The sequence below is a fragment of the Gigantopelta aegis genome, chromosome 12, assembly GCF_016097555.1.
Source record: "Gigantopelta aegis isolate Gae_Host chromosome 12, Gae_host_genome, whole genome shotgun sequence".
NCBI classification, from domain to species: Eukaryota; Metazoa; Mollusca; class Gastropoda; order Neomphalida; family Peltospiridae; genus Gigantopelta; species Gigantopelta aegis.
The window spans coordinates 14,200,454-14,220,649 of record NC_054710.1 but is presented as its reverse complement, the minus strand read 5'-3'; the positions used below and the strand labels follow the sequence as shown (position 1 = coordinate 14,220,649).

Below are 20,196 nucleotides of genomic sequence, written 5' to 3'. Positions count from 1 at the left end.
AAACTATTTCAGTAAAATTCGTCCACTGCGATGTTGCATCTCCTCGGTATTGTACAAGAAACATCTGTGCTGATCCACCATTGAATTTCTCTACCCAAGTTACAGACACAACAGTTGGACTGATGCTGCGTGTGCTGATGTTAGAGGGAATACCCGGCGTACCTCAGAAAGAACACATAATGCATTCGTTTAGTAAGGGAAATTAAATGAAAAGCGTTATCACTGATCGAGGTATATTTAGGTAATGTTTCTTACACATGATTGAACTATGGTTATCAGGAGCGTAAGATTTGTTTGTGACACTCCTGTTATCATAGAATGAGTCTGAATGGCATAATAGTTACTGGAGTCATAGCCCCATTTCTGAACAGTGCAAAGATCAAGGATTGTTTTGACAAAGTCATGCAGGGGCCAAAGTGTAAAACCCAAAGTGTTTTAATTATTAGTATTTGTTTTTAAAATTAATTACTCTTATCATTACTGTATGAGTTTCGTAACCTTAACCCTAAATGTAACCCATTTTCTTTCTGGGGGAGGCCTTCCATATCTCCTGTTGACTGTGGTTGCATTCAATTCTACAGTGCTGTAGCCAAAATAAACGTTTTCTAGGAGAAACAGTCGTAATAACATATGCTCAAAGATCATTACTCCCTGCCATGTGATGAAAAGGTGTGAATTACATTGCAATAAGGTTCTGTTTCAGACATCATTTCAGTGAACATATACTGTTATTAGTTTGTTGCGGTTTTGTTCTTGTAGGTTGTTTTTATTATACCAAAACACACGATTTAACATATGAGACAATTTGGTGTTTGCCCAAGTTGTTCCAGTTAGGATGGGACATCATCGACACTATGGTAGTACTAAACCAAATAACTTCCGGCTGGGTCAAAGTTCGAGGTGCACCCAAGTCCTGTGATTGGTGATACATGAGTGTGTTGATTGTAAAAAAAAGAATAGTTTAATCTGGGTAAAACATAATATGCAATTTTATTTCATCTAGTACCACTGTGTATGGTGTACCTGTAAAAAAAAGTACTCGAATTTTGTGCAAAACTAGGGTAGTCATAGACGCTACCCGTTATCTCAGAAATGAACAGCTTGAACCCCCAATTGTTTTCTGATTCACTTTATGTGTGAGGGGTCGTAGTATTTATATTCGTGGCGTTTATGTCGATTGATACACTGCAGGTAGGAGTTTTAGCCACATATGTTACTTTTGTCGTCTATGAGATTTGATTTAGTGATATACACCCTTATGACTGCTACACATAGAATTTTAGGAGTCATTGTATCTTGTAAAACTGACGAAGTGCCTTACACATCAACGAACATGAGGGCACCTACTGTCCAATTCATAAAATTATAGAACATAAGAACACAAAAAAGACACACAACAATGTTTCTAGTAATACATTGCAGATAATTAACGAAAGAAAAAAAAACAACTTGAAAGTGAACACAGTAGCTTACAAACATTTGGTTGTCGGCAATTAAGTAGAGTTTCCTCTAGCCTTACCCCACATATCAATGACTCGAGCTATTTAGAAATATAACAGTTCGAATCATAATGATATGCATACATTTTATGCAGTTTTGAAATATATAACTTTTTATTAAAGGCACTCCACATATCAATGACTCGAGCTATTTAGAAATATAAGATATTTCACATAAAATTAATTTTGAACTACCACAACCACTACGACGCCCAGAAATATGTTGGTTTTGACAAAATTGATAATTTAAGAGAATGTAAATTAACAGTAAGCCATCCAATTTACTTACTGTGGACTATTAGCAAGAACTGGTTACTTCTAGATGCATCTGAGCTAATAAGCTTTACTGTACATGTATATGTACTACCCGTTTGACTCATGTTGATGTTTGACAGTGTTAACACAGGTCTGGAAGTGAAGCGTGGACTCCCCGGTGCCCAGGAATAGGAGCAAGGTGGGTGGCATTCAGCAACACAGGTGATATTCAGACTCTCTCCTTCCACAACTAACCCAGGTGTTGGTGGACTGAATGTAACCGAGTCCGGAACAACTAAAACAAAGGTAAATAACAATGTCATGGGCCAACAACAAAACCTGAAGAAAACAAATCCAAAACCAAAACAAACAACACCCCCACCAAAACCTTATCCTCTCACCAAAACCCCATCCCCACAAAAAAAAACCCAACAATAAACAACATCAATAAATCACCTCCCACCCCCAAAAAAACAACAACAACAAAAAAACAAAACAAACAACAACAAAGAAAAAGAAAAAAACAACAACCCCCAAAAATATCTATAGTATCCAGTCTAATGATAAAAATGGTGCAGGTTTTTTCCGTTCTTAGTGACTTACTAATGATTCGGCGTAACAGGGCATCCCTCGCCCTGCTGGATATATTACGTGGACAATCACACTTTAGTCATAAACTGATTGAAATAAAGAAGTGTTTTATTTTATAAAGCACTCATCACGTTTTAATTACAGTTATATGGAGTCGGACATATGGTTAAGGACTACAGAGATGATTATTTTTAAAATCTGCTGCTGCCATTCTATGGGCTACTCTTTTCAATGAATTAGCAGCAAGGAGTCTTTTATATCCCACAGACAGGATAGTATATGCCACGGCTTTTGTTACACCAGCTGTGGAGCATTGGCTGGAACGAGAAATAGCCGAATGGGTAAAGGGATAGCGAACATCAAAAGTATATTTTATAAACTCGGACTAAATTGTACATGGGACACTTAGAACGTGTGTATTTTTGGTTCATTTACCAAAGCACAAATTGAAAATAGACAATGTTATGTGTAAACATTTAAAGATGTCATGGTGCAAATATTCTATGCTTAAGTTTTATTTTCATAATACATAATATTATGCTAAAGTTCAATACCCAAAGTTATGGAAAGTTGATTCACAAAATGTAAGCACATTGACTAAAACATCTGAAGAGCCAAAACAGTAGTAGTCAAATGGGGGATTAGGGGCCACTTTCGGACATTGGATTAACATGGGAAAAGCCTAGCTTCTTTCACTGAGCCTCTGATGAGAGGTGCTAAAAATAGATAAGGTTTTCCCGAGTTAACAATAAAACGAGGTTACCCTTCTGTCGACTTTGTTTCCCTCTTGAAATAGAACCCCAGCCTCGTCTTAAATAGGGTACATAGCATATAGTATCTACTAAGGGAATGTATTGATATCAAAACCCAACATGATTTATTAGATATAAACACAGTATATACGGTTTATACAGGTTTGGACTTCTTTGTACGATATAGTCAAAACAACAATATCAACCAATCAAAAAGACTAGACCGTGACGTCACGGTTTGTTGACTAACACACTGTTCATGCTTATACAAGTCTGAACATGTTTCAAGTTGCTCAGGTGCTGGTTTTTTTTTTTTTTTTTTTTTTTTTTTTACAATTGGTGGATATATATAGTCTAGGTTCCCCCCACATATTATTCGATCTGTTTACTTAGAAATCACCCACGATAAGAAATTTAGGCCTATATATATTATTTGGATTACTGGCACATTTTCACCCATTGAATTAACATGGGAAAAACAGCACCCTTCAAAGAGCGCCACCCTGGCAAATGGCGCTAAAAATAGATGGGGCTTTCCCCGACCAAATGCAAAACTAGGTAACACTCCCTTTCGTTGACTCAGAGGTTTTTTTGTGAGACAGGATAGGTCCCCATCCACGTGTTAGATAGGGTATATAATACATAGTGTATAGTATAGTAAGGGAATGTATTAATACCCCAACCCAACGTGATTTAGTATATATAAACACAGTATATACGGTTTAAACGGGTTTAGACTTGTTTGTGGAATGTAATTCATGAGCCGAGACCCCAAATGTGACCAATTGGTACCATACGAGAGCACCAAATTTAATAATGTTTTTTTTTTTTTTTAATATGGGTATGTATCTGGATCTCACAACAGCAAGATGGACTTCTCTGCAGAATAATTTACGGTCTGAAAATTAGTTTTAGTGGAGAGGGAGCATTTTCCTAAACTTTTATAACGTTTTTTTGTATTATTCCGTATGTCAAATAGAGCTACTTTTAATCAGACAAACTGAAATGATCTTGTCAACATTCATCAGAAATTAATTTTGTTGTATCTGACTGTTTATTTATGCGACATTAAGCAACATTATCCGACATTAAGTCATACTCGTCATTTACATAATATGTGGATTAATGAAATATCTGCCAATATCATAAAGGTTTAATGTGGGTTTTGTTCAAAGAAATTACTGTCTTTCCGTGTTCACAGTAAGTATTTTTGAACCTTGGAAAAAAACCCTAGTTAAAATCCCTTAAGCGAACAGCTAAGACACTGACAGGCCAAATATTATTATTGTGTAATTCAATATAAAACGTGTGCTAAATATACTGGGTACGAATCGTCTAGGATATAAAATTGTAGTGTGTACGAATCGTCCAGGTAAGAAAGAAAATGGGTACAAATCATTTCGTAACCATCTTGAATTCTGGAAATGATAAACTTTCTCTGAAAGTGGAGACAAGAATTGAATTCCTTGTCCCCTAGATAATGTTGTATTTGAAGTAAAGTTTATTGCTTGTGGTAAAATAGAATATAAGATAATGCCACTCGGGGCAAACATCGTGTATACTAGTATATGACTTGGGCTTAAGACAGGTTACGCTAGTGTAAGAGAATATCCCACCCCAACCCAGTATGATTTGATAGACTGCAGACAAAGCAACAGTATCAACCAATCAAAAAACTCTAGACTGTTACATCACTGTTTATTGACAAACAAAGGATCTGACATTACGTATAGGCTTAAATATAGCGATTATTGTCTGTATTATCCATAAAAGCATTCTATAAGTTAGTTATTATATACATGGATATTAACTTTATAAAGTTTCATCATATGCTTCGACCATAACATTGCCGTTGGAGGAATAAACAACATACAGAAATGGATGGTAAACGCGTTTTAGAAAACACGAACCAGAATGTATGCCTGAACAGGGGATTAATAAAGAATGTATAGCAACATAACCCAAACTAAATTAAACAAAAACTAAATCTAAAATTTATAAAACAGAGATTTGACATTTGATTTAAACAACTGCATTGTTTTTGGTTTTTGTTTGTTTGTTGTAAATTTGTTATTTGGTAAAGATAAAAATGCAAGGACAATATATGAGATCCCAAATCACTAATGGTTGTTCAGTCTTAAACTGTACCCCAGTCCATTATTTAACCAGTGATTATTATTAGCATGTACATCCTTCCGAGGACAATAGCAGGGAAAGACATAGGAGGACATGTTCCTCGGCCCCTGTTATTTAGACTTTATATAATGATTAATAACTAATATTTTCTCTAAGGTTCCAGATAGTGTTTTCTATTTAAAACAGCTTACATTGACAGCTGACTCCTACATCGTTTCCATGGTGACAGTAATAGTTGTCCCAGTAACTGGAGTAACACTGATCCAGGTGCTGTTCATATCCCTCACAGTAAAAATACTTGAGCAATATCTGTCCCATACTTCGTCCAAAGTGGCCACTTCCATATACCTGTGCATTCTGACTGCAAACCAAGTGAAAAGAAAACAGAACTTTCGTTATGCTGTCAGATTGTGGAAAGTGCTATAAAATAAATCACAGTTTTCTTTGGAATCTAACAGTATATGATATTCTATGCTATAACTTACCCATGATATCCATGTCATGTCACTCCTGTGTTTGTAATGATATAATGAATTTATTGGTGTCACAAACTGCATAGCATTGAGTTGCGTAGTTGAAGAATTTTAAACAAAATCCTCAGAACATGACGTTGTTACGTCAAGTGGGACGTCATTACGTAAAACACATTTATAAGTTTATAAGGATGTTATAAACAGATTTATGAATTATGTGTAGGTTTAACTAAATAAGTTGTGCTGTTTATAATTTTATAATGGTAAGAATTGTTTGTAATTTTGTTGTGAATTTATCGATGTATAGCAGTCACAAATTTTAGTATAACATTTGACACCAGCTATTGTACTACTGATAACAAATCATTCTGTGAAGGTCATGTGCACCTGACTACGTATTTTGTTATAAGGTACTGACAGATATGAGTGATAGACGTAAGATATTCGTGAATATAAAGAGTGGTACCTTAACCATTGATACACATTACCAAGTGGCCTATCTGCCTATAGAGCTCATCTATTTAATTTTAAATTTTGTCAGTAGTAGATAATTAATTCATTAATTCATTAATTTGAAAATACTACTTATTGTTACATTTTTATTTAAGTTTTAAATGTTTAATATTTCTCTATTAATTTGTGAAGACTGCCCCAGAGAATCATAGAACCAAGTTTTAGAACAATTCGATAAAAAAAAAAACCCAAGGAAATGAGAGAATTTTAAATTTTCATATTAAATTTCTATTTAAAATATTACAGTAATAATAAATTTTGTTTTAAAAGAATATTTATACTAAGTTTTAGAACTATACAGTCAAAATTCTAGGGAAAGATAGACTATTAAATTTTCAATGATATATTTCTATTTAAAAAATTTCAATTTAATAGAAATTTAAAATATCCACAATATAATTTTTTTAGTTCGAGAAACTGGGTGCAGCTAAAGAACAGGAAGATAACTGGGTAACATATGAAGAGATGAAAATCCATATTTAATCACTCTACAGATCTTCCAAACTAACTGATGGTTATATCCAGCTAACTCGGCATGAACAGGTGATCATGTTCTTACTAAGGACTGGATACAACATTCTGAACCAGCACAGGCATAAGAGATTCAGGCTAGTACCCTCTTCCGTGTGTTCCTGTGGAGAAGCAGACCAGACGACCGAACGTGTCATCCAGGACTGCAAACATCTACAGCAGATGAAGGACACTGCCTTGACAACTACAACTACACTCCAGAAGAAGGTGTACGGTACTAAAAGTGTCATACAGAAGACAGTATCATTCATAGTCACAGCCGGCCTCAACGTGTAGACGTTAAGAAACGGAAAGAAGAAGACAAAGCCATTCCTACTCCTCTTTTCATCACATCAAATGTTAATGGCCGTCAGTGACTTGGCTACACACTGTATGGATTGTAATTAAATAACATATTTGTCGATATCGTGGGGACCACACAAACATATCGACTTAACTAAACGAATGAGGAGAAGAAAGAAGTTCATGATGACCATCCCAAAGAATCTTAATACCAAAATTGAAAACTATGCGATCAAAATGCAGGAGAAGGTATACTTTGAAATTATCAATATAAATTTAAAAAAAGTAATTAAATCAAAATGAAAATTTCTAAAATATTTTTCTATTAGTTTGTGGAGGATATCCTAAATGATCATTGTACCAAGTTTCAGAGCAATGAAATCAAAACTATAGGAGAAGATAGATTCAGGGGGTACACCACCAAATCAAATCTTACAAACGACAATAGTAATATGTGTGGCTAAAACTCCTACATGCAGCGTATCAATCGACCTATACCCAATGGATATAAATACTACCACCCCTTACCTTAAGTAAATACAAAAGTAGGGGTTAAGCTGCTCATTTCAGACATAACGGGTAGCGTCTATAACTACCCTAGTTGCACTTAAAAATTGTCATGTTATTATTAGTAGGACACCGTACATGTTTTAAGCACAATGGTAGTTGGTACATTACAGAAATGTACTGGCCAGACGAAAAAACGTTTTGATCTCAACAAACACTCACATTTATCACAAATGACAGGACTAGCAGCCTCAACTGTGGGATGAACAGTTGAATGTACCTAGAACTTTAACCCACTACAATACTATTTGGTGTACGGTTATCTATTAAGCAAAGGTTGTGGGACAGACGCTGGACAAATCGGTATCAGAAAAGCCCTGCTTTCAAACGGTATAGTGGAGCTAAAAAGTGGGGGGAAAAAAAGAAAAGAAAAAAAGAAACAAGAAAACAAGAAAAAGAAGAAAGAAAGACAACGTAGGGGTAACAGTAATTTAAAAAGAACACTTTTATTCGATTATCCTCCAAAATGACTATATATGAGAAGTGTGCGGTATTGTATTCTCTCTATGCAATATTATATTAGGTACTGTATTACCTTGGCAATGACAAACTGCGACAGACAACTGCCTCCTTCTGATGAAAACCATCAAAACAAACTGAACTCCATCTATTATCATGTAATATTTCAACTCTTCCTTCATATTTGGTAGCACCATTCACCAAGCGTACACCTACTAAAAGTACAAACGAGATATTTTAATGGCTATTACCAAAATATCTTTGAATAAATCACGTAGTACAGCTGCAAGTGAAACAAGAAAAAAATGGTCGTTTTATAGAACCATATAGTGTAGTAGAATTAAGGTAAAATAGTGCAATTCAGTTAAATTATCATATGTAGAGTAAAACGTGTTATAAGACCAACCTGGCAGTGTCCCCAATTGGCGGTCAAGTGACGTCAAAATGCAATATGGCCGCCAATTAACCATTTGTCACTGTCTTTGAATCACGTTTAGAAGTGTAACCTGTAGTATATTATCCCCAGTAGGCATTAGTAAGTTTTGTATCGAGGCAGATAGAACTGTAGTTCAAATGCCTTTAAACAAACTAGTAATCAACTATGTAAATATTTGTATACATATTTACCAAGTGAAAATTACAAGAAAGCTAACTCGTTATGATGAAATTATCTTCAATTTGTCTTTATAAAATGCAGAGTTAAAATGTTAACGTCATATCAAAATAAATGTTGAAATTTGTAACCACCGAGAAGCGATGCACCATGGGGTTACATGACACGTCCACAGTTGCCAAGACTGTAAAAGAATCCCTGTCACAACAAAACGTGAAGTGAAATCAATTTTCCCCAGGAACCAGAGCGAAAATTGCAAAGTACACCAAAAAGCCCAACACAAACAAATGGCGATATAAATATATATACATATATATATATATATATATATATATATATATATATATATATATATATATATATATATATATATATATATATATATATTATTTTAAAAACAACAATATTGTGAGTTGTGAGACTGTGAGCTCAGGGCACCCTAAGCCTGACATTGCCGTTTTATGTTCTAGGGAAAATAAAATCGTTTTTTTTTTAAATCACCATTTTAGTGCATCTCCGAGCTGTCACAACGCATAATTTCAAGATAAGAGTTTAACAATCATTAGTACTTATACCACGGGCCTTGTAAGCACCAAAATGGGTGATAGAGAACAACAAAGCAAGCTACTTTAGCTATCTAGTTGAAGATGATTTTGGCAAAAGGAGATAGCCTACAAGGAAATCTGCAACTATCGTCGAAGGGTTAACCTGCTCCAGAAAATAAACAGTGATAGTGTTAAGTATTTAGAAGTGGTAAAATCCATGTTGCTTAAAACATTATGAAGTGGGCTAATTTTACTGTTAATACATACCATGAGTTTTTCACAGAGCAGAGCAAATGCATGCAGCTCATGCTACAACTGAAGGATACAAGTATGTTGTCCTTAGCTCAGAAACCAGTTTATTTATTCTGTGCTAGGAGTCTCATTGCCCTAACAAATATGGTACTAAAACTGGTGGAAGTGTCATTGAATTCTGGATTGACAATGAACATGTTTGTAGAACTGCTTACACAGTGGGATATACTGCCCGTTCATCCCAAATAAATATTTGTACTGTACAAAGAAAAGCGGAATATCGCAATACACCAAGTGTAACTATGCAGGGACTGTTTGATAAAACATTCACAAAATGCAATCAACCACTATAATGCAGAGCATGATCCGGTGCCATTGGTATAGGTTGGAAAATAGAAACAGAAGAAAGCTCTATGTAGCATTTTGTAGACTGGAATTATGTCCATATTTGAAGACAGTGAGGTTACACATGCAGACTGTGATGGAAATGTAGCACATAATTTAGGTATCTGCCAGAAATACACCTATCTTTAAATTACGTAGTTTTATTCAAGCAAGGGGAAGTATTCATTTCTAACTGATCGTTGTGTTGACTCAATCTTTTACAGAGATACGCTTTTAAACAACACTCTTTATTATTTCCTGCAGACAACAATAAATATGAGATCAAGGTATATTTTACGTTGGCAGAGTCCTTTACTGGTTTTATATCATAAAATAGCTTCATAAATACTTTATATGTATGCATGTGTGTATGTGTGTATGTATGTGTGTATGTATGTATGTATGTGTGTGTATATGTATGTATGTATGTTTGTATGTACGTATGTATGAATGTATATATGTGTGTGTATATATATTATATGTGTATATATGTATATGCACATATTTGTTACTAATCAAATGAATAAAAGACACAAACTTTTAATAGACAAATAGAGCATGAATTAAATTTAATTAATTAACGAAAGCAAAGATGTCTAAGAAGAGAGCGACATATTCTTATCTACGCTTACTCGTCTGACACATGACACCTGCATCTTCACTGTGTTGACAGTTGTGTTGCCCAACAGGTGTCCCTGGGCAGCCTGTGATGAATGACTCATTCCCTCCGCAAGCTAAGTCATCAAACAAGATTGGTCCAGAACCGTTCCCGAAAACAGCGTTATCCACAGCACGAGCTCCATATCTAGGTAGATAAACATGTCTAAGTGATAGCCTCAAGTATACTATGAAGATTTTACACCCCTTTTGTGCTAACAACTTTACACAAAAATATGCTCAAGTCCTATTACTATGCCAACCTTTGTCAAATAAACTGATTGATAGATATCTAGATGTGTTTCCTGTGCGTTAGTCTCAGTAGTCACGCTAGATATCAAAAGTATTAGGTGACTTCGTATCATTAATATTTACTTTGTTACATATTAAAATCAGTTATACCCCAATGCCACGAAGTACTTTACTTAGTTATGACAGGGCATAACATTTAAATTTTAGAGACAACCATAATGTCGTTTGTGTGGTGTTAGTGTTTACATTAACGATTTTCTTCAGTAGTTAGATACAAATGAAAAGGTTAATAGGCAACGACAATCAAACGATAATCTAAGTTGAGTGATTTTTGTAGCTTCTTTCCATCATATGTCCTATCATAAAATAAAAATAAAAACTTTGTGTGTGCTCGGACTAACTTGAAACCTGCCAGGCGAAAATAAAAATTACGCTAGTTTCGATTCGTTGGAAATTAGAAATTCTATAAAATGCTATTCATAGTAACGAGAACACGATTTTCTCGCGACGATGGACACGAGATCTCGCGCACCGCGGGTCATGTTTGTAAACTACATGCTCTTGTTACAGGCGAAATGGGTTTTAAACTAGATCAGTCTAACGGTAGCTGCATAGATATCTTCGGTTGAGCCAGATGAGGCTATGTACTGGCATGCTTTGACAGTCACAAAGTTAATAGCAGTCATTTTGTCCGACACTAGGTGCAGTCGCTAAAATGTCATAGCGTTTGCTATTAATAAACCCGAATCAGTCTGAAAGAAGCTATACCAGTGTCGACCTCCGCAGAAAATCAGCTTGGCTTGGAGTAGCGGTGAGAGAGCTTTTCATGGCATCCGTCTATTTTTATGTTTTAAACATATTTTGTTTTAATCAGTGTCATTAAATTGCATTGGTATATAATGTAATATTCTAAATAACTATCCATAGAAGTAACGGCTTCGGTCAAAAATTACACTTGCGGGTTCAAATAGACACTAACTCCCGCAAATCTAAAAACTCCATATGGTTATCTCCTAAATATGTCGGTGGCATGTCAACGTAGGTAGCGTTTCATAACGAAAGTGACGGTGGTCATGATGAAAATAGCTGGACACGTTGAACGATGGAGGAAGTAAAGCTATAGTAGTGTCGGAAATAGAATAAAAATTATTTTCGTCAATTATTTATTTCATATTAAACTGATAAGTAAATATTTTGTAAATACCTATTTAATGATACCCTACCTAATTTAGCATTTACTTGTTTGGGCTCTCATTGGTGTACAAGGTGGTATTTACTCTAGAAATTAAAATAAAGATGTTAGTAAACAGGAGATTTGTGACCTTTATTGGAACAGACTATAATACATTTTGATCGATATGTGTCAATTTCATTTACCCTTAAACAAACTTTTAATTCAAAGCTGCTAGATAAATTGATTATTTTGAATTGCAGCATAAATTATTAATTTTGACCAGCATATTTAGTGAATATAAATTCAATATAAATACAGTAGATATTTACACAATCTTGCAAACACTTAAAGGTGCTATATCAGAAGTTATATGTGAGCATCTGTTTGTGATAAAGATTCTCCAAAAAAGAGAGTATTTTCTACTAGTAGATAAAATCATTTCCTATAATCATTTATGGGCATATAGTTAAAGGTGTAGTCATTAAATGTTAAAGCAAGATTTAATAAAAACATGATTTGCAATAGCTGTCATTATGCAACTTTGAGATAGCACCTTTCATACCGGAAAATAGATCACAAAATCGAAATGGCTCTTGACAGTTTTGCTCAAAAGTTACTTATAAATGTCTATAAATATTTTGTTTTGGAGAGGAATAGGGGTAAACCTTCATCAGAAACGGTCCTTCACATTGTAACAGCCAAGCTCGAGCCGTACAAGGATAGAGAAGCAGTGACACGAGCAGCACTAAAAGCCCTAGTCGGAACCAGATTCGGTGTTAATGAACAGTATCCAAAAGAGGTTGAAGATAAGAGGAAGCGGCTGTATCCAGTGATGGGAGAGGCAAGGAAACAGAACAAGAAGGCTGTGTTGGTGGTTGACAAACTTTATATAAATAATGAACTGTATGTTGTACCAGATGCAGTTACAACCAGAAACACGTTCGGGGGATTTATAGATAGTAGAAAATAGGCCCGGCAGGGAGAACAAAACCGAGATGAACGATCAAACATTAGCGTTTGCTCTCTTAATGTGCGTGGTCTTAAGTCAAAACTTATAAATCCTGACTTTGAGCACTTTCTTAATAATTATGATATAATAGGCTTTTATGAAACTAAGCTTGATGACTTTGATTTGGTTTGTATCCCAGGATACAACATTATTGTTAAACATAGGACAGGTAATAGTACAATACGTTCAGGCGGTATCGTAGCAGCCATCAAGGATTATATTTTTAAGTATGTTACTAAAGTTAAATGTATATACGAAAATGGAATATGGATCCAAGTTAATACAAATTTAACTGGAGGTGGAAGTGATCTTTTACTTTCATGTGTATATATTCCTCCTGAAAACACTAGATATTCTAATGAGGAACGTTTTGGCTTTATTGAAGCTGATATTCTGCAATTAAGCAAAGATGTGGATGAAATCATACTATGTGGAGATTTTAACGCACGGACTAGAATATTGCCAGACTTCGTAAACGTCGATGCAAACACACTGCGTGTTATGCAGTTTGATGAATATGCACAAAAGTATATGTTAGATGTTGAAATATTAAAAAGTTCAGATATGCAATTGGAAAGAATGTCACAGGATGTTGGAAGACCCACTAATTATGGCTATAAACTACTTCGTTTATGTAAAAATAACAACTTATATATAGTGAATAGTAGATCTGGTTTAGACCAGGGCGTTGGAAAAGTGACCTGTAAAGATAGTAGTACAGTCGACTGCACTATATGTACATCTAATATTTTTGTGAAATTGCTTGATTTTGAGGTGAAGGATTTTAATAGTTTATGTTCCGATGTCCATTCAGCTATTGTATTCAAATATATTTGTAGTAATACTTGAGCGAATAAGTGTATACAACATGACAATCCAATCGACACCAGCAGCGCGGAAATAATTCATCCCAAAAAGTGGAGAAAAGAGTTAAAGGAAGAGTTTGTGGTTAATATTGACTCGTCGGATATAGACAATATAAATGCTGAACTTGATGATATACAAAATACTAGAACTTGTAACCAACACAGTATTGACCGTATCGTTGAAAGTATTAATTTTATATTTCTGAACAGTGTGAAACAGGCATTTGGTGTTACAAAAACAGGGAATCGAAGACAGAACAAGTATATACAGAGACCATGGTTTGGAGCGGAGTGTAAACATAAACGAAAGGAATATCACCTTGCACGCAAGTGTTACAATGTGATGAATAATGACACAAACAAAACGATTCTACAAGAAACTAGCAAACAATATAAACAAACTCATATAAACACTAAAATAGCCATAGACAAGATATGATAAATACATTAAGACACTCTAGCTTGAATAACCCTAAGACCTTCTGGAAAATTCTTAATGATGACATGCATGATTCATTTGATTTAACAATGTTATATCCGTTGACACATGCTTTGATTATTTTAAGAAGTTAAACAAATCAAAACACGATACTATAACCGATTCAAACCAGCATATCGAAAAGGATGCTGATATGTATGGACTGGATGATCCAATCACACCAGATGAAATACTAGAATGTGTCTGTAATTTAAAAGGCAACAATGCTGCTGGTTGTGATGATATAGTAAATGAATATTTGTCCTCTACAATCGACACTTTTTTTTTTACCCATTTATGTAAAATTATTCAACTTAGTTTTTGATGGTGGTGTTATACCAGAAGTGTGGATTGCAGGAATCATCAAGCCCATTTATAAGAACAAAGGTGACAAGGGAGACCCCGACAACTATATAGGCATTACATTACTTAATGTTATTAACTGAAGCCCAAACTGGATTCCGGAAAGGTTATAGTACCTCAATGTATTTGTTCTTAGTAGCCTTATAGAATGTATGTTATCCAAAGGAAAAAAACTACAAAACTGTACTGTGTTTTTATAGATTTTTAAAAAGCCTTTGACACAGTATGGAGTAAAGGTTTATGGGAAAAGGTATTAAATAGTGGCATACATGGTAAGTGCTTTAGAATTATATACAATATGTATGATGCAGCAAAGTCATGCGTATCAGTTAACGGGGAAAAAACATCTGAGTTATTTATGTGTAATATCGGTGTACACCAAGGCGAAAGTTTGTCGCCTATATTATTTCCTATTTATCTCAATGATTTGGAGCAATACTTTATAGAAAATGATGTTAGCAGCTTACAAGAATGTGAGGAGAATATTATGCAGTCTGGGTGTGTACATACAGTTATTTTTATTATTTTATGCTGATGACACTGTAATTATAGCCGAAAACGCAGATTCTCTCCAGCGAGCACTTGATATCTTTAGTCTGTACTGTAATGAGTGGAAGCTTTGTGTAAATACAGCAAAAAGTAAAATAATGATATTTTGTAAACGAAAAAGTAAAAGGATACCCAGATTTGTATTGTGCGATGAATTTATGTTGACATTGTTGATAGCTATACATACCTTGGTATTAAATTTGCATATAATGGTAGATTTTGTACAGCAAAGAAACAGTTAATAGAACAAGCTACTAAAGCTATGTATGGTGTATTTAGAAAAGCAAGACAACACAACTCACCTTTAGATTTACAATTGAAATTATTCGATAGTCTTGTGTTACCGATGTTACTGTATTGTTGTGATGTATGGGGTTTTGAGAAATTAGACGATATAGAAAGAGTTCATTTATCATTTTGTAAACGCATTCTTAGTGTTAAAAACAGTACCCCAAGCTTTATGATATATGGTGAGCTCGGGAGATTCCCCGTAAAATGTACAATACATAGTAGAATTATTAGCTATTGGAAACGGAATATCGACTGCAAAGAGCAGAAAATGTCTGCCATTATATACAAATTTCTGTTCAGTCTGTATGAAAATGATACTTTTAAATCTAGATGGTTGTGTAAAGTGAACAATATTTTAGATTTAGCTAGTCTAAGCTATATTTGGTTAAACCAATTTTATGTTAATGTCAATAGAAAACATTTAGCACACAAAATTGAAAGAATTTATCGCGATATCTATATACAGGAATGGAACATTTCTCTAGAAAACTCACCAAAAGGTAACATTTATAGATTATTTAAAAATTAACATGCATATGAACCATATCTAGACATACTCCCTTTGAAACGAAGAATTGTATTTACCAGATTTAGACTTGCTAACCACAGACTACCCGTTGAAATAGGAAGATGGACTCATTTACCAAAGGAAGAAATATTATGTAATATATGTAATAGTGGTTGTATTGGTGACGAATTTCACTTCTTATTTGAATGTAAAACACTAAATGATAAAAGAATATTATATTTATCTAATTATTATTATATACAGCCAAATGTTAAAAAAACTTAATATACTTTTTAATAAGCAGAGTAAACATGTATTAATAAAACTACAATAAACAAGGTTTAACAATAATGTGATCTAGAAATGAGCATGAGTACATGTATTTACTATATTATTTATTTATTATACTTTGTTCTCAAAATGTTATCTGTATATGTTTGTAACTTTCTTACTTTGTAAATATTATATTATTATATTACCTCATGTACTATGTATATGGTCTGAGTGAATAAAGAATTGAACTGAATTGAATTGACCAAACTTTGTTACAATCTGTTCCAATAAAGTGCACAAATCACTTGTTTACTGACATATTTCTTTTAATTTCAAGAGTAAACACCACCTTGTGCATCAATGAGAGCCAAAACAAGTAAATGCTAAATTAGGTAGACTATAATTAAGTAGATATTTACAAAATACTCATTTTTATTCGATTCCCGACAGCACTATAGTTAGAACATTACCATCAAACACATAAGACGTAATCTAGGTCATGCAGTTTTCCTAAACATTAATGATATTAGCCAACACACGTTTGTTTTGATTTTCTGACAAGGTTTTACAGCTTTTGCACGAACGATCCAGCTTTTGCATGAATGATCCGTCGTTTATGTTCATATTGGTTTTGCATTATCGACAGACGAACGATGGAATCGTTCGTGTCAAATTTTATGGCCTGGTTATGTATGAACGATTTCGTCATTCATACAGTTCTTTCTTTATTCTTTTTACGTGCCCCTATACCCCGATGGTTTCGCACACACACACACATACACGCACACACACACACACACAAACACACACACACACTCACACACACACACACACACACACACACACACACACACACACACACACACAGTAATAACAGACTGAAAACTCAAAGTTCTGAACCGCACGTATCTTACAATATCAAACCAAATCTCCCATCTGCAATGCAGTTTCAGTTTTAATGTGTGCTATTCTAATTTCAAAACCTTGAACTCCCTCAAACTACTTTGTTGTCTCCTTCAAGTTTGAGTTGTCAATGTTTGACTACATATATGTATGCAGCTAAGAAAACAATCAAACATAAGTTATATATACACATAAGCACTATATATACACATAAATGTTGGGGTTTTAAAATTTGATTATGAATATTTTAGACCAGTGATAAAACATTCCCTTGATGCGTGGTCGGTCAGAGATCGATCCCCTCTGTGGGGCTATTTCTGGTTCAGGCCAGTGCAATACGACAGGTATATCAAAGGCCGTGGTGTGTGTTTTCCTGCTTTTAGATGGTGCATATAAAAGTTCCCTCACCAATATCATATGTCGAAATTACCAAATGTTTGACATCCAATAGCCGATGCTCAATAAATCAAGTGGTGTCATTAAACAAAACAAACTTAAACTTTATACTTTAATAACAAAAAAATCACAAATCCAAGAAGGCAAATGGACACAGCCTGAGGGGTCGTTAAAATATTACATGACACTATCTTTCTCAAAATTGGACACCCTCCCTCTGTGAAGTTTCGTAACGCTAGACCATACATCTCATACAAAACAAATATTACGTAACACTTGGACCCCCCCCCCCCTTTCCAAATAAGTAATTCTATGGATGTAATATAATTATAACGTGGTGTTTATGTATTTATGAATAAACTGATTTGATTTGTTTTGATTTGTTTTGTTTTGCAATTTGAGAGAGCGCAGATATGCATGCATTTCAGCTCGATTTATAATCATTAGGATTCTTATCTATGAATTTTTCATGTACCAGTAAGTCATTTCAAATATTATTTTTGAAAAACGTTTCACGTCTATTTTTGTTTTATTAGTTACCAGTGAAAATTCATTAATTTGGTTTACTTCAGTAACATTTCTTTTATTTAGGCTTTGTGATAGATTATTTAGGTGCATTTCACATTGAACAGCCTAACTTTTATCGATTAATAATTTTTCTGAAAAAGATGGCGTAAGTACTAACAGTTATAGGTCAAGGTTGAAATGGGCAATTCCGCGCTAAAGTGGACATGGAGTGAAAAAATCAAATCATGTTATTCTTTATATATTAAGATTGTTTTTAATGTAAAATTGTCTGGAGAATCCACATCTGATAAGTAAAGTACTGTACAATAAAGGGATGTATTTGACTTTAGCTATTTTATGAGGATACCGTCAGACTAAAATTATGACACTTCCGTAATACACACTATGAATTTGTACACAGCAGCCATGTAATTGAAGGTAATATTATTTTTATTAGTGTTTTTGTTTTACCACTAACAAAGTACTACATTGTATAATCCACTTTAATAAAAACATTTTTCTTTAGATATAGGGGAAATTAGAAACATAGAATCAGTTTGTAATTCCGTTACTGAAAACAAACAAAAAGTTAAATTGTATTGTTTTTATACATGTAATCAAGGAATCAACTCATATTCTCTGAGTAAATGTTAATGGACATAATCATACACATTTACTTTCAAATCCATGCATAATTATTAGTAACATTATAGCTGTCCGTTACTATAGGTTTGTAATTCCGTTACCGTCTTTGGTATATTTTTGTCAAGAAACACTCTAGTATAAACCTACATAGTACTAAAATGCTACTCTTATCCATATACTCATATACATCAAGCGATGTAACAATAAGAAGATATATAAAATCTTTTTTAAAAATCCACATGGTAATAGTACTAGCAGTGGCACCAAATGCATTTGCGGAACACCCATAGCAAATATAAAAATCATCCATCAGCAATATAGAAATTAAGGAAATCTGACCAAACAGTACTACTTAAAAGCTTCATTATGCTGACTAAACATCTGAAAATCCATGACAAAATTCAAGTTATAATCGAAACCTACTAGAATTATGACGGGGCTTGAAATAGTAGTAAAATATGGCCTGTCATTATTTTGTTTTAAATAACAGACCAAAAGAAATGTGGCCTGCTATGAACAAAAATATGGCCTGTTGGAAATAAGACAGCACAAGGTGAATGTAGGGTTTGGGACAGTGTGTGGAAAATTAGAACCTCTGATATGTAGTTTAGAGCACTATAAAATTAAAATTAAACATAATTATAAGCTCGGCCTCAGCTAAATAGAAGATGAGATGTATATATATCAGGGTTTTGGGTTTTAAATAACTTGTGATTTTAGTTAATTTTAGCAGGTGAATGTTTATTTCACTTGCAAGATTTAAAAACAGACATCTTTTCACTTTTTACGGGCCGTTATTTCAAGCTCTATATATATCTTTAAACATATATAGGGCCCAGAAAGTGGAAATGTAATGTGACATATTTACTTGAAGCAAACTTTAATTTTACTTTATCCAAAGACAAATATTGACTGCACATGTATTTTAGAATTTATATGTAAATGACAGGATATCCAGAAAATGGAAAGTATCATTCTAATTACCAACATTATGGTTTTGGATGTATATAATGGACAAAAATAAAGCAACTGTTTTATTGTGTTAATGCTGTCTTTACAAGGAAATCTAATATGAGTAAAATATGGAAAAAATGGCCAAACAAATTAAATACTGGTATTTTCATGTATGTTACCAGAACCTCGGATAGATGAGGAATTTTATTATTGGGAACAATATCTTTCACTTAATACTATCTAGATGTTTGACGGTCAGTCTAATTTTAATTGGCTATGTTCCTCTGGCCTGGTGTCATTCTCTTTGTCATTAACGTTGTCACTGTTCAAGATTCGTTTCAACTGTTGTCAAACATTTTAAACATTTACTATGTAATATGTACACAGTTAAGTGGTGGTTTAAATCTCCACTCATATACATGTACGTGTAGATTACTGATATTGAAACTAGTTATGAATTGAAATATTAGTATGAATGCTTAAAACAAGTATACTGCATTATTATTTAATTTATAAAAT

At 33.8% G+C, this 20,196-nt stretch overlaps 1 protein-coding gene across 1 annotated transcript in view; it reads right to left on the bottom strand.

Moving 5' to 3' along the window:
• Positions 1-20,196, bottom strand: part of LOC121385840 (deleted in malignant brain tumors 1 protein-like) — an 80,761-nt gene that overhangs the window by 8,744 nt on the left and 51,821 nt on the right. The window contains exons 9-13 of the mRNA XM_041516629.1: positions 10,485-10,657; positions 8,135-8,273; positions 5,425-5,594; positions 1,789-2,049; positions 5-162 (exon numbers count right to left, since the gene is read on the bottom strand). Coding sequence (XP_041372563.1) covers positions 5-162; positions 1,789-2,049; positions 5,425-5,594; positions 8,135-8,273; positions 10,485-10,657 — 901 coding nt within the window. The remainder of the gene's footprint in view (positions 1-4; positions 163-1,788; positions 2,050-5,424; positions 5,595-8,134; positions 8,274-10,484; positions 10,658-20,196) is intronic.